The 15,225-nt window shown below is 34.5% G+C and overlaps 1 protein-coding gene and 1 long non-coding RNA gene across 3 annotated transcripts; one reads left to right on the top strand and one right to left on the bottom strand.

The window, feature by feature from the left end:
- Nucleotides 1-1,577: 1,577 nt before the first annotated feature.
- Nucleotides 1,578-7,480, top strand: LOC137028061 (uncharacterized). 2 transcript variants are annotated; one of them, XR_010896149.1, is made up of 5 exons: nucleotides 1,578-1,636; nucleotides 1,880-1,951; nucleotides 3,082-3,248; nucleotides 7,107-7,197; nucleotides 7,332-7,480. It is a non-coding gene; the product is annotated as an uncharacterized lncRNA (long non-coding RNA). The 2 variants fall into 2 exon arrangements; XR_010896148.1 differs by having other exon boundaries at nucleotides 7,107-7,480.
- Nucleotides 3,994-14,297, bottom strand: LOC137028047 (carcinoembryonic antigen-related cell adhesion molecule 1-like). Its single transcript, XM_067396757.1, has 7 exons — nucleotides 14,204-14,297; nucleotides 8,419-8,739; nucleotides 7,930-8,223; nucleotides 7,535-7,834; nucleotides 7,075-7,182; nucleotides 5,612-5,679; nucleotides 3,994-5,313 (listed from the first exon to the last, which is right to left on the bottom strand). The coding sequence occupies exons 1-7, from the start codon at nucleotides 14,253-14,255 to the stop codon at nucleotides 5,260-5,262; spliced, it is 1,197 nt and encodes a 398-aa protein (XP_067252858.1). The 5' UTR covers nucleotides 14,256-14,297; the 3' UTR covers nucleotides 3,994-5,259.
- Between the last annotated feature and the right edge of the window lie 928 nt (nucleotides 14,298-15,225).

Here is a 15,225-nt window from a genome sequence, read left to right as displayed (position 1 = left end):
AAACACAGTATGAATTCCGTGAATCAAGAGATTATGTGATGGTTATGTTTTCACCAACACATAACAATCAGCACTCAATGATTTCTTCTCTACATTTGTATCTGCCACAAGAAATATGACTTGCAAAAACAGTTTAAGCAGTCAGAGAAAAAAATTGACATATTCAAAAGGTCAAGGGTCAAGAGCTCAACTAAAGCAAACACTCTTCTCCTCAATGATGACATCAAACCAAACATTTTCAACAAAACATAAACATCTAAACTTCTGTTAATTCTCAATAAGATCTTTTGTAAAAAATAAAGTTAATCTGGTCAGTAATAAGTGTAATAATGTTTAATGGCTGGAAGACATATTTATTCCATTCTTGTTCCTCTTTTCAGTGGTTCTGCTCGTTAACAGCAGGTGTTCATCATTAATGCTCAATCATCACTTAAATATTAACTTAATTATCTCACTGCAACACATCATCAATGTTATTTTCACTCTGTAGTGTGGACACTAGAGGATGTTCCTGTGGGGTTGAAAGGGTTAAAGGTGTAAGATAAAAAGGCACACCCACAAAATGTATTTTAACAGTTACAAACTGTAAGTTAAAAAAAAAAAAACAGTTATATGCTGTTTTATATAATTATATAACACTGTTGACAGTAGTTCACTGTAAAATTGAGTTTTGTGGGTCTGTTTGATTCTTTTTGTCATTTTGCACTTTTTTTGTCTAATATATGGAAATCAGCACATGGTGATCACATGGCAAAAAATGTTCAAATGTTTTACAAAGCACAATAAGGACGAGTCACTCATAGAGCCTAGTTTTTCGTTTTTATACATCAGAGTAAAAATAATTTGCCGTGTCTGTCTCCACAACGCTACACAACACAACCCAGTTTTTAATAACAGGCGTCAGTCTGGGCATCCCGAGTCACCGGTTACATTTGCATGACATGAAAACCAATGAGGTTCATTCTCTTGTGTTACGCATCACGTTTGAGCTTAAGCAAGAACCAATGAGGTTCATTCTCATGTTACGCATCACGCTTGAGCTTTCGCAAGAACCAATGAGGTTCATTCTCGTGTTACGCATCACGCTTGAGCTTTCGCAAGAACCAATGAGGTTCATTCTCGTGTTACACATCACATTTGAGCTTCTGCAAGAACCAATGAGGTTCATTCTCGTGTTACACATCACGTTTGAGCTTCTGCAAGAAGGTGAAACTTTGGTGCATCAGTGTCAAAATCAAATTCATAATGTACATAGATACTCAATGATCAATTAAATCCTGACACAAGCCATTATGAGAATCAGATCTGATGTAATACTCTCATGTTCATTGTGACTCATTTTTGCACATTTCACCAAAGATAAAAATGTATACCAAATGTAACCGGGTGGTAAATAACCTTAAAGTTCTTTCTCTCCTTGCATGTTAAAAATCTGTTATTTTCTGATTCTCATTATTTTCAGTGTATTAAGTTAAGATAAACAGTAGTTACATGTATGTTCCTGGCGCGGTCAGCAGGTGGCACTGTGTGTGTGTTGCTTATGAGAGTGCGCATGTGCTCTCAGTCTGAAATACCCCTTTGAGATTGCGAGCAGTGCAAGCAACGCGTGTTCTCTGGAAATTGTAATCATCCACGGGTAAATACACTGATTTGTGATTTATATTTTAGTTAAATACCCATTTTAGGTGTGTATTTTATGTTGATTTGGAGAACTGTCGTATTTGAAACGATATGTCGTGTATAATGTCCGTAATGATATGACGTCATACCATGTGGTTTAGCCCGTTTCATTTAACTTTAATAAAATGTTATGCACTTTAATTTTTATATGTTGTTGTGTTTTTCATGTGATGTGTATTTAATGTGATTCCTTACACAGTGAACAACATATGTTGGGGATTTCAGCCTTTGTAAAAGGTGAATGTGATGTTATGTAGGAGCTCATCGTTATGTGAGTGTTATTTTCTCATTTCACTCAAATGGTGTAAGTGGGTAATATAAAAATGTACTAATGTCATTTTGTTCTTTTTGTACAGTATTCCCACTGCCGTATTGTATTGTAACATTTTGATTTGTGTTGCATTACTCAAAAGGGTTATATTGTCAATTATTTTGCACAGAGATTTTTGTAATTTTTCTATTCTCTTGCATTTTGAAAATGACACTGTAGAGCTGTGAAGGTTTAATTTGTGTCATCAGCTCTGTGAAAGCGCTAATTCTGTTTCTAAATTTTGTTTCACTTTTCGAGATCTTTTTGTGAATTTTCTTTTCCATTAAATTGAGAAGCTGCTTTTGATAGTTAATAATTGTCTCGAAAACACTAAATGAATAAACAACAAAATAAGTAGAACCCCTCAATGTGTTCCTGGTGGTGAATTTAAATCCCCGGCCACATTAATAAAACATCATTTAAAGATTAGTATGATGTTCCTGAAACACTCAACCAGACTGACTTTATTTCTGTCACATGTCTATAGAAGTTCTTGTGAATTAACAGATGTTGATGTTTTAAGTTAAGTTACTATTAGAGATCAGTGTTTGCCTTTATTGAGCTCATGACTTTTATTAATTTATTTCTCTTCCAGAAAAATGTCTGTGAGTTTAGATGACACTGCAGTTAATAACTTAATGCTCACTATATGGTTTCATATTTTTCAGTATATCTGATTGTCAGGAGAATCACATGAACAGTAGCACAATATTCCAATGAATAAAAAACAAAACAGACTTCTAATCAGTCATTAGATATTGATTACTCACCCTCATGTCGTTCCACACCTGTAAGACCTTCATTCATCTTCAGAACACAAATTATGACATTTTTGATGAAATCCGATGGCTCAGTGAGGCCTGCATTGACAGCAAGATAATTAACACTTTCAAGTCCCAGAAAGCTACTAAAGACATATTTAAAACAGTTCATGTGCGTACAATGGGTCAACTTAAAGGTGCCCTAGATTCAAAATTTGAATTTACCTCAGCATAGTTAAATAACAAGAGTTCAGTATATGGAAAAGACATACATTGAGTTTCAAATTCCATTGCTTTCTCTTTCTTACGTAAATCTCATTTGTTTAAAAGACTTCCAGAAAACATGCGGATCTCTACATAACACCGACTGTTACATAACAGTCGGGGTGTACGACCCAATATTTGCATATGCCAGCCCATGTTCCCAACATTATGAAAGGCATTACACAAGGGCAGCCAGTAACGTCTGGATCTGCACAGGTGAATCATCAGACTAGGTAAGTAAGCAAGGCAATAGTGAAAAATGGCAGATGGAGCAATAATAACTGACATAATCCATGATATCATGATATTTTTAGTGATATTTGTAAATTGTCTTTCAAAATGTTTCGTTAGCATGTTGCTAATGTACTGCTAAATGTGGTTAAAGTTACCATCGTTTCTTACTGTATTCACGGAGACGAGAGCCGTCGCTATTTTCATTTTTAAACACTTGCAGTCTGTATAATTCATAAACACAACTTCATTCTTTATAAATCTATCCAACAGTGTAGCATTAGCCGTTAGCCACGGATCACAGCCTCAAACTCATAGAGAATCAAATATAAACATCCAAATAAATACTTTACTCACATAATTCGAAGCATGCATACAGCATGCATGACGAACATCTTGTAAAGATCCATTTGAGGGTTATGTTAGCTGTGTGAACTTTGTAAATGTGCTGTAATATAATCGAGAGCTCGTGTGGCAGGGAGCACGCAAATTAAAGGGGCGGCGTGCTGAAGAAAATAAGTGCATAGTTAATGATGCCCTAAAATAGGCAGTTAAAAAAATTAATAAAAAAAAAATCTATGGGGTATTTTGAGCTGAAACTTCACAGACACATTCAGGAGACACCTTAGACTTATATTATATATTATATTACATCTTGTGAAATAGCATTCTTTGGCACCTTTAATGTTATGAAGCGACGAGAATGCTTTTTGTGCACCAAAAAACTAAATAACGACTTTATTCAACAATATCTAGTGATGGGCGATTTTACGGATCTTTTTGTTTTGAATCAGTGGTTCAGAGTGTGTATCAAACTGCCAAAATCATGTAAATGTGGTTTTGTTAAGTCATAAGTGTTTTGAAATTTCAATGGTTCACCACTGGGGGGGCGTGACTTTGGCAACTGCTTGATGCTCTCATGTCAATATGGAGCAAAATCTCTGAGGAATGTTTCCAGCAGCTTGTTGAATCTCTGCCATCAAGAATTAAGGCAGTTCTGAAGGCAAAACGATTTTTTTATTGAATTTTGTAATTAAATTTTCACAATTTTTTTTTGTTCTGAATATGAGCATATTTCTTACACTTAAGTATAACATAGAACCATTCATTTGTTAGCAGTGTTGCTAGTTGGTTTTCCCAGAAACTGAAATAAAAGAAATTATTGACAACCATCATCAATTTAAAAACATAAATGCCACTAATATTACAACAGTAAATCATACATATGCATTCTTAAATGCTAGATTGCTTGTATGGTCACAAAAATTAAACTATATTATCGCCCAGATCTAATCTGATAAATGTGACTATAAGGCGTAAAGATATTAGAAACATTAACTTCATTATTTTCTGTAAAGCTGCATTGAAACAATGTGTACTGTAAAAAGCGATAAACAATAAATTTGACTTGAACTGATTATATGATATTGTATTTTATCTCACAGTAAAGTCTGTTGTTAAAGCTAAAGTCAGACTATTTGAGCAGAAATAGAAAAAAAGCCCTTTAAAAACACATTAAAGACTCATCAGCAGTGTGTCTGTCGAACATCAACCACAAACATCCAGCAGTAGATGATCATGCTGAACCTTTTTGTCCACCAACAAATCAAACACTTTTTCCATGCAGATGTAAATCAAGCTAGTTCAAACTGTCTCCAAAGGAAGCAGACCATGGCAAATATTTATTTAGCAGGCAAATATATTTATATATTTGTTAAAATGAGGAGGCAAAAGGTTTGTTATTTGTTGTTGTTTTGCGGATTTGTTAAAAAAGAAAGAAGAAAGATAGAAACAGGCTTTTAAAATCAAACATAAAAAAAATCCAGTAGGCCACAAAATTTTGATCATTTGTTAAAAGTCCTTGTATTACGAGCACATTCTTTAAGAGAGAGAGATTCGTGAGTCCATCACTGACTATCATGCTTCAACAATCCCAAAACTCAAAACTAAAGAGCTCAGAGGAAACTACACTGTGAAAGCGATCGCACCGCTGGTGTTGTACTTGAAGTGCGATCATCTTCTGTTGGCGATAGGCGCATACACCACACGATCCTCCTCTTTATGATCCTGTCAAAAACACAATATATAATAATAAATGCATGTCCTTGATGTTTGTTTCCTGATGTTTTTTTAATGCTTGCAATTTCTGGTAATGTCATCAAATGAAAATACTAACTAATGTTGATCTGTTACTCTTTAGTTACGGTACAATGAGTCTTGTGATTATTATGGCATATGTTTCTAATCTTATGGCTTTTATACATAACTAATATGCTTCTGTTTTGTGTTTTTGTCTGTATAATGATCATTCGCACAAGTGCACTCACTGCTGAAATGACACACAGACACACAACATGAATCTTACCAATTTCTGTGCTTTTCTTTTGTGGAAAATCGCCTCGGCGTAAGTGATTTCTTCTTCACGAGTCTCAACTGTGAAGATATAATAAATAGATGAATTAAAACAGCAAAACTCATTGTTGATAACTAGATCTGATTCTTTACAACATATATGTTAAGGCTGTCAAAGTTTACGTGTTAATGCATTCATTGCTACATTACATTAAGAGATAAATTCGCTTTGACCTTCACTCAAAGATCAACAGATCAATGAGGCCTACAAACAACCTGTGCTGAAAGAAAAAAAGTTTGAATCCCATATTTGATAATAATATAGCATAAAGAGAAAACTAGAAGCACATTTTTTGGAGGCCATAATTTTTGAGCAGGAACACCGTAAGTGTAACAAGTACAAAAACTATATTATTATAACCTTTATTTTACCAGGAAAAGAAGCACATTGAGATTAAGAATCTCTTTTACAAGAGATTCTTCTTTTTTTTTATTTTGGGGTGAAGTTGTTATACCCTGTTAGAGCAAAGTCAGTGAGTTAAAAGGATTAGTTCACTTTTAAATAAACTTTTCCTGATAATTTACTCACCCCTATGGCATCCAAGATGTTCATGTCTTTCTTTCTTCAGTCGAAAAGAAATGAAGGTTTTTGATTTATACATTCCAGGATTTTTCTCCTTATAGTGGACTTCAATGGCCTCCAAATGGTTGAATGTCAAAATTACAGTTTCAGTGCAGCTTCAAAGAGCTTTAAACGATACCAGACGAGGAATAAGAGTCTTATCTAGAGAAACCATCGGTCATTTTTGAAAAAAATACAACTGTATATGCTTTATAAACACAAATGATCGCCTTGTACGTGGTTCTGCTTTCCGTATTCTTCAAAAAGCTGTATGTCTTACACCTTCCCTATTCTACTTATGGAACGAATGCAGCGCAAATTAAATTTTTTCCATAAGTAGAAGAGGGAAGGTGTACGGAAATGCAGTTTTGGCGGAACCACTTAGAAGGCGAACGTTTGTTTATAAAGCATATACAGTTGTATTTTTTTCTAAAATGACCGATCGTTTCGCTAGATAAGACTGTTATTCCTCGTCTGGTATCGTATAAAGCTCTTTGAAGCTGCACTGAAACTGTGATTTTGACCTTCAACCGTTTGGAATCCATTGAAGTCCACTATAAGGAGAAAAATCCTGGAATGTTTTCATCAAAAACCTTCATTTCTTTCCGACTGAAGAAAGAAAGACATGAACATCTTGGATGACATGGGGGTGAGTAAATTATCAGGAAAAGTTTATTTAAAAGTGAACTAATCCTTTAAGTACAATATGATAACATTAAATAGCATTTTCAGGAAAAAGAAATTCCAACACAACATGAGGGTTAAAAGGAACTACACTATTAAAGCATATTATTTTTTGTTATAACACTTATTACTTTTGCTAATTCAATAGCCATTTATAATTTGGCACTTGCCTTCTTGATCAGTTTTTCTACATTTCTTGCAGATGCAGAAGATCCCGACTGCAGCAACAATCAACAGAGATCCAGCGGCAGCAGCAGAGATCAGGCCTGTCATAGACACTGTAGAGAGAGACGGTCATTAGTGTGATAGTGAACATCATTTTGCTGCTTTACAGTTAAATTAATTTCAGAGAACCTAATTTATTTCATTGTTTTTCAGTAAAATTCAAATTGTATGTTTTTGTTTTTTTTTTTTGTTTTTTTCTCAGGCAGAAAGGCAGCAGAGGAGGTGATGTTGTATGTATATTAATATGATAAACAATCTGAGGTATGCTGACGACACAACTCTGAAAACAAAGGAAGATACTGAACAACAACGACATCATTGAAACCAGCTTTAGTCTTTATAATTAATTCAGTCAATAAACACTAATATCAGCGCTGACATCAACTAATATCAGCACTGCCGTACCTGCACATGTGTGACAGAGGTGAGTGATGTCCAGATGTTGAGTCTGGTTGCTGATGGGATTGTTCAGCACACAGCTGTAGGTGTTTTTATCCTGATATTCCACCTCCAGAGGTAGAGAGAGACTGATGCTGAGATCAGACACACTGATGCTGGACAATAAACTGTTTCCTTTGTACCAGGAGAGAGTCACATGACTCACATTCACAGCTGAACACACCAATAAACATGATGATGATGATGATGATGATGATGAAGAACATTGTGAAGAGTTACTGCTGATGACAGGAACAGGCAGACGAGCTGAAAAACATGAGAGAATAAAGAGAAATGAGGATGAATGAAGATATTCAAGAAACACAGAGAGGAACCAAGATGACCAAAAGTATTTAACTCACCATAGACAGTGAGATTGAATCTCTTCCTTACATTGTTGATCTGTAATTTATAATATCCAGCATGTTTCATTGTGGTGTTTGTGATGGTCAGAGATCCAGTTTGATTGTCCAGCTTCAGTCTGTCTCTGAATCTCCCATTAAGAACATCATCATTTACAGTGAATCTGTTGTTTCGTTTATTGATTTTAGCTATTGAAATGTTTTCATTCATAAACCTCCACTGAATCTGATCATCATCCTTCATTTCAGTAAGTCGAGAGTTTAGAGTGACTGAATCTCCCTCCGTCACTGACACTGAATCACAGACAGAACAAACAGAAACAGGTTCAACACAGATTAAAATAGTAATTTACAAAAGTAAATTGTTTGAAATTTAATTTTGAAATGAATATCATCATTAAACAACTGAAGCAAAATGGAGTTTGGATTAATAATTGAATCTTTGTGCTGATTAAAATATAAAACAGGTGAAACTGATATTTAACTCACCAATGACAGTGAGACTGAATCTCTTTCTCATACTGTTGGTCTCTAGTTCATAATCTCCTTCATGTTCAGTTGTGAAGTTAGTGATGGTCAGAGATCCAGTTTGATTGTTCAGTTTCAGTCTGTTTCTGAATCTCCCATCAAGAACATCATCATATACAGTGAATCTGTCGGCCGTTACATTGATTTCAGCTATTAAAGTGTATTCAAACCTCCAGTGAATCACATCATTATCCTTCATTTCAGTAAGACGAGAGTTTAGAGTGACTGAATCTCCCTCCTTTACTGACACTCTCTTCATTTCATCATAACCACCAAACACACCTGAAGAACATAGATTTCATAGATTAAAGCTTTAAAATCACTTGATGTTGGTTTGATGAAGCTTCAATAAAACACTTTTAGTCATTAAAATGTACAGTGAATAATATTCTGCAGCAGTACAAAGACAAAAGATGTTGAATGAAAAGAGAAATAGATTTATATATTGAACATTAACTAACAAAGACACTTTTATCTGTAACATATTTGTTCTGTTTAGGTTTAGTTTTCTCTCTGTTTGCTCTGTTTCCATTTGCCTGTGTTCCCTGCAAACATCTGGACGTTTCATGACCGTTGAAAAGACGTCCCTCATGTCCCGACATGGTTGAAAAATAGTTTCAAAATGAAATTTGAATGGACGTCTTTGACGTTATCTAATTAATTATTGAACTACACATCGCTAAAAGTCGAAGTTATTATACAAATTATACATGCAACCCCAGAATTAAAGACATGTAAACGTATCTGAATGCATTTTTAGGAAATGTTCTGTGTTACATAATTTTACCGATTAATGCCGTCCTACTGTGACTATTTTCGGCCAGGTACACAATGTTGCTGTTGGACCAATGTTTGCTGGAGTGTTAATTAATCCCAGAGCTGTTTCTGTCCTTCCAGTTATCTCCCTGTTATTTAATATGGGATTAAATTCAATAGTATTGCGGTCCCGGATCAAAAAATAATAAGCATGAATCAAAAATGTAAAAACACATATAAAAATATATAGCACAAACTAAAACAAATAATGTAAAATGATCAGAATATCAAAGAACGTGGTCACAGACCAAAATATAATAAGCGTGAATCTAAAAATTAAAAGTGCATTTAAAAAAATAACAAGCATAAACTTTAAACACATTAAAAATGATATTGCACAAATCTTAAACTTGTGTTTGTGTTCTTAAAAGTTGTTTCCTTGCTTTTATCACTCTGTACTTTGTGCTCTCTTACATTTTTGCTCATATTTTACTCTTTTGTACACTTGTGCTGTTTTTTCTCTTTTCTCTTGTTTCCATGTTCTGCTCTTGTGTTTCCAAATGTTGCAGTCTGAGTTTAATGTAAATTAGGGAGGGGTTAAGCATCACCATTGGTCCACTTGTTCTAGATTGACAGCTCCTCCTCTAGCCAATCAATGAAGAGAGGGAGATGACATCACTTCATTGCAACTGGTGGCTACTGATGCTCACACTCATACAGGAGAAGATAATTGTTAGAGCTGCCAATTTCTGAGCTGGGGTAAAATCTTTCTTATCTTATCTTAAATCTTATCTTTAACAAATAATTGTTTAAAACTCACTTTGGAGTATGTGGGTTGCCACATGGAAGAGCAGAGACAAAGAGACACATAGTCCTCAAAACAGACTTTCCTGCATTAATTTATAGATTAACTGATCTATGAATCCCATGACATTATTATATAAACTGTTGTGTGCATGATATCTGTTTTATGCATATTTAATGATAAGAGCCAATGGTTAACGTAAACCAACCTATACCAAGTTTGGTGTCTATAGAAACCAAACTTGGTATAGGTTGGTTTACATATACGAGGTTGTAGTTTGAAGATTTAAATGATTGTGTATATGATATATCGATTCCTGTGCCACATATCAGTATTACAAGAATCTTTAATGGTTTCTTCAAAACAGCTCAGCCAGTTTAATCACGCTCACAGTCAAGAGCTATAAACTCCCCTAAAAAGGAAGTTCCTGCTACATACATTCCACTTTGCTCATTGGTCAGGTCCACCCGAAGAGGTGTGGCTCTTCCCAGGCCAAGGCCTGTGGGCCTGCAACCCCAGCCATGTGCTCATCTATGAGAGGGTGAAAGAACTCTTACCTACCACAAGATTCAAACCATGCACGTTTGTTATCGCTTCTTCATTCAATGCAGAAAACATCGATTGCAACCTTAGTACCATCAGACTGAATTCTCAGGACTTCCTACGGCAGCACTGTATAGAGATGGTCTTCAAAAAGGCAGAGGCCTAATGCAAGTATCGCACGATATGTTAAAGTGCTGCTAGTTAGTTAAAATTGTGAACCTCCTTTGTTACAAGGGAGATTTTATGATGAAAACTGATGATTCTTTCCCTGGATTTTGGTTTCTTCATAGCTCCTACTATTTCCCATCATTTATTATTTTACCCATTTATATGTGACTTGTGTGTATGTATGTTTGTGTTTGTTAGTTAGCTATGTGTTCGTGATTTAGTTTATAAAACTTGTGCACAATACATATTTGGTTCTGATGCTCTGTCTGCTATGGATTGCCTCTGAAATGATCAGATCTGATCACCAGCTCTGTAAATGCTTATTACAAAGCACTGTAAACCCTAAGAAAGAATTATTTTCCTGTGGCCATAAAAAATACCATTCTCTTAGAATGAATTAATAATCAATACAGAGGGTTCACAGGATGAACTGAGTTATTGATTGTAATTTTAATGTAGCTACTTCAAGTTAATCTGATCAACTGATTCAAATATTCATAATTAATAATCATAGTGAGTTATGAATAATTATTAATATTTCCCCTTTAAGGTAACATCGCTACATGCTCGTGAATTACAGTTAGAGTAAGATATGCTATCGCAATTGTTTAGATCAGGGGTTCCCAAACTGGGGTACATGAGGTGACGGCGGGGGTACACAAACAAAATGCTGAGTTTTGCCATTCATTCAGTTCTTATAATAGGTATTACTAATGACTAAAAATGCACTGGAAAGTCAATTTAGGGGGCAAATATTGTCCTGTAACCCTCTACCGCATAGTGTTGCTCCAATACACTTTGTGTTCATTTCCTTGCCACCGTGTCTTTAACAGAACATTCTCGTTTTTTTGTTGGTAAGAGAAGACCTTAGTTTAGCCAATGATGTGCTTTGGTTAAGTCACATGACATGCAATTTTTTTCTGTGGCACGATTTTCTGACAGACTGCCGTCTCTTGTATGTAGTTGCTGAAAGCAAACTAAAACGTCAGTAACAAACAAGGACCTGCCCATGTCAAAATTGTTAACATCATCTCAGGTACGTTATGATAACATATTCACCACTCAAAAAAAAAAAAATTATGAAATTAGTTTTTGGTAAATCAAGAAAATGTCTGTGTTGTCCATATGGCAACACTGCGCAATAATGGCATGACATTATTATAATAGGTTAGATAGCTAGCAAAGGCCAGCTGCAGTCTGGTTAAGCTGTAACAATAAAAACATTAATGCTAGTGATATAATGTTGATTAGTCGTATGTTAAGGACTGCCGTGGCATTTGTATTATGGATTAAATCAACATCAGAGATCTGCCATCACAGCCATGTATACTGGCCCAGACCAACCACTGGCCTAACATGGTGTCTCAAAAAGGCAGGTGAAAGTGGATGTAAGTGTGAAGAGCACCAAATGTGATGTGTACATGTGTCTCACCTCTGAAAAAAAAAAAAAAAATGCTTTTTGAAGTTTCATACAGAAAAAAGGTGAAGTTTCAAGGATTATGGGGGTTCATGTTCATAACCTTCCTCTCATAAGATTGCGTAATGTTGAATTTTCATGAACTACAATATTTTTGGTTTTATGTCAATGTTTTATGATACATGATGAACAGTATTAGATTTGTTTTTAACCGTCTACATTTGCAATTTAAATAATATTCACGAAATGTAATGAAATTCAAAGAATATAAAGCAAAGAATATAATTCCATAAATAAAAGCACAAGATGTTGGAAAATAAGTATAAGGTGTTGTTTATATTTACTGCTAAAGCTTATAATAGCACCAATTGATTCAATACAAACAACATTTCTGAGGAAAAATATTAACTTTATACACTTATTCTAAGTTATTTCCACTATTGTACGTTGTTGCCATATTGCAACATATCATAAAGTACCTTAAAATAATATTTTTTTCCAATTTTTTTTTTTTTTTTTTTTTTTACAGCACTTCAAGTTAAGCCATTCTAAGGAAAGAAAAAGAGTCAAATATATATATATTTTTTTATTTATAAATTTATCATAATGTGTGCGGTAGAGGGTTAAGGGTGCCAAAGAATTGAAAATTTAATTTATCTAGGCATAGTTGAATAACAAGAGTTCAGTACATGCAAATGAAATACAGTGATTCTCAAACTCCATTGTTTCCTCTTTTTTATGTAAATCTAATTTGTTTAAAAGACCTCCGAAGAACAGGCGAATCTCAACATAACACCGACTGTTACGTAACAGTTGGGATCATTAATATGTACAAGACAGTAACTTTCTGCCACCAACTGGCCATTTAACTTCATATTTCTATAACATGGATGGGCAATGTCAATTCTGGAGTGCAGAGTTTAGCTTCAGCCCTAATCAAACGCACCTTAATCAGCTAATCAGTGTCTTCAGGATTATTAATACTATAGACAGGTGAATGTTTTTTTTTTTTTTTATTGGAGCAAAAGTCTGCAGGACAGCAGCACTCCAGAGCTGATGTTAAACCCTGATCTATAATTTTGTTTTTAAAGCTATATTTAAAACATTAATCGTATAGTATTATGCAATTATGTATTTATGTAAATAAACACAATAAGTATGTGAAAAAATCACTGCATATCAAATCCATCTGGTTTATTGTATACCATTATGAACATAAAGATTAACAATTAAGCAGACTGCACAATTAAAAGAGTATCTCAAAGAGAGTAGTTATTTGTCCATAGTTCAGATAACTTTACAGCCTGAAAGTCCTTGTAAAGTTTCAAATTAAATAGTTACCTTCCCCTGTATGAGTGTGAGCATCAGTAGCCATGATTCGCATTGAAGTGATGTCATCTCCCTCTCTTTGATTGATTGGCTACAGGAGGAGCTGTCAATCTAGAACTAGTGGACCAATGGTGATGCTTAACCCCTCCCTAATTTACATTAAACTCGAACTGCAACGTTTGGAAACGCAATAGCGGAACATGGAAAGAAGAGAAAAGAGAAAAACAGCACAAGCGTAAAAAAGAGTAAAATATGAGCAGAAAATGTAAGAGAGCGCAAAGTACATAGTAATAAAAGCAAGAAAACAACTTTTAAGAACACAAACAAAAGTTTAAGATTTGTGCAATATCATTTTTAATGTGTCTAAAGATTTTTTTAATGCTTATTTTTTAAATACGCTTTTGATTTTTCGATTCATGCTTATTATTTTTTGATCCGTGACTGCAATACTATTGGCGGGAATTTGATCCCATAATTTAAACCCTGAATTCTGTTCAGTTCATCGTCCATTATCGTCTATGTTATGTGGTGGTGCTTCTCCTCATGATTCTCCTGTGTATCGTGTGGATCATTAGATTAAAGACTGTCCTTTGAGTTATTTCCTGAGTTGTGTGCTTCACTACAGCCACCATCACTGACACTAACCGTTAAAGTTAATCTTCTCTAAGTAAATTAACCAGCAATTATTACATGGTATAAACATATATAAAAATACATTTAAAACTCACCAACCAGATTCCACAAACTGAGCAAAAGTAATTTGAGAAACATTTTCTTCATCTGTTCACTGAAAAGCCCACGATAGTAACTCTCAAAATGTCTGAAAACTTTTAGATTAAAAGCCTTAAAAATGACTGAACTGTGATGTTTATCTGGTTGGGTGTGAATCCTCCCCCACCCTCAGTTAGTTTCCGCTCACATATCCGTCTACGTTAACATCATGATAATCAACACGCTTTTGCTGATCTTACATTTTCTAATGAATTCTGGCCCTGAATGAAAACTAATAGCAGAAGAGTGAAATATTGGATTAGATATCTCACAGCAGAAACTTGAGCGTTAACTTAACTCTCCTGGGAGTATATGTGAGACCACACTCAAGAGTGTTAAAGTGTTAAAATAAGAGTGTGAACACTGAAGCAGTGTTAAAGATGAGATAATCAAGTGATAAATTGAGTGATGATTGAGCATTATTGAAGACACCTGATGATAACAAGCAGAATCACCAAGGTGAAAATCACAATTTAAGTCACCATCATGGATATGAGTGTTTGCTTTAGTTGAGCTCTTGACCCTTGAATTTTTAATATCATATTTTGTTTGGGCTGTTGTAACAGTCATGCAAGCAAAGTTAAAAGATGATCAGGTGGTGTTGGTTATGTTTTCTCATAATCATTATTTGATCTGAATCAATTAACTCATTTAGAGCCCAATCTTTGATAGATTAGATTTACATTATTGATTACAGCAGCACTGTGATTCTGCAGCACAAGATCAGCTTTATCAAAATAATCCAATATAATCAATATTTATTTCGTAAAAGTTGTTCTTTATTCATATGCTGATTCTTGATGTCTGTGTGTGCCTAAAAGAAAGATTGATTGAATCAGAACAACTTTGGTTTATATTGATAAAGCTGATCTTGTGCTGTAGAATCACAGTGCTGCTGTAATCACATGTGCTTTTTATATTTGTGGTTTCAGTGGAACAAATGGGTAGAGTCTCCACTATGGGTGAACGAGTAAAGCGA

The sequence above is a fragment of the Chanodichthys erythropterus genome, chromosome 10 (assembly GCF_024489055.1).
Source record: "Chanodichthys erythropterus isolate Z2021 chromosome 10, ASM2448905v1, whole genome shotgun sequence".
NCBI lineage: Eukaryota > Metazoa > Chordata > Actinopteri > Cypriniformes > Xenocyprididae > Chanodichthys > Chanodichthys erythropterus.
Note: the sequence above shows the minus strand (reverse complement) of the source record. Positions and strands in the feature narration are given on the sequence as shown.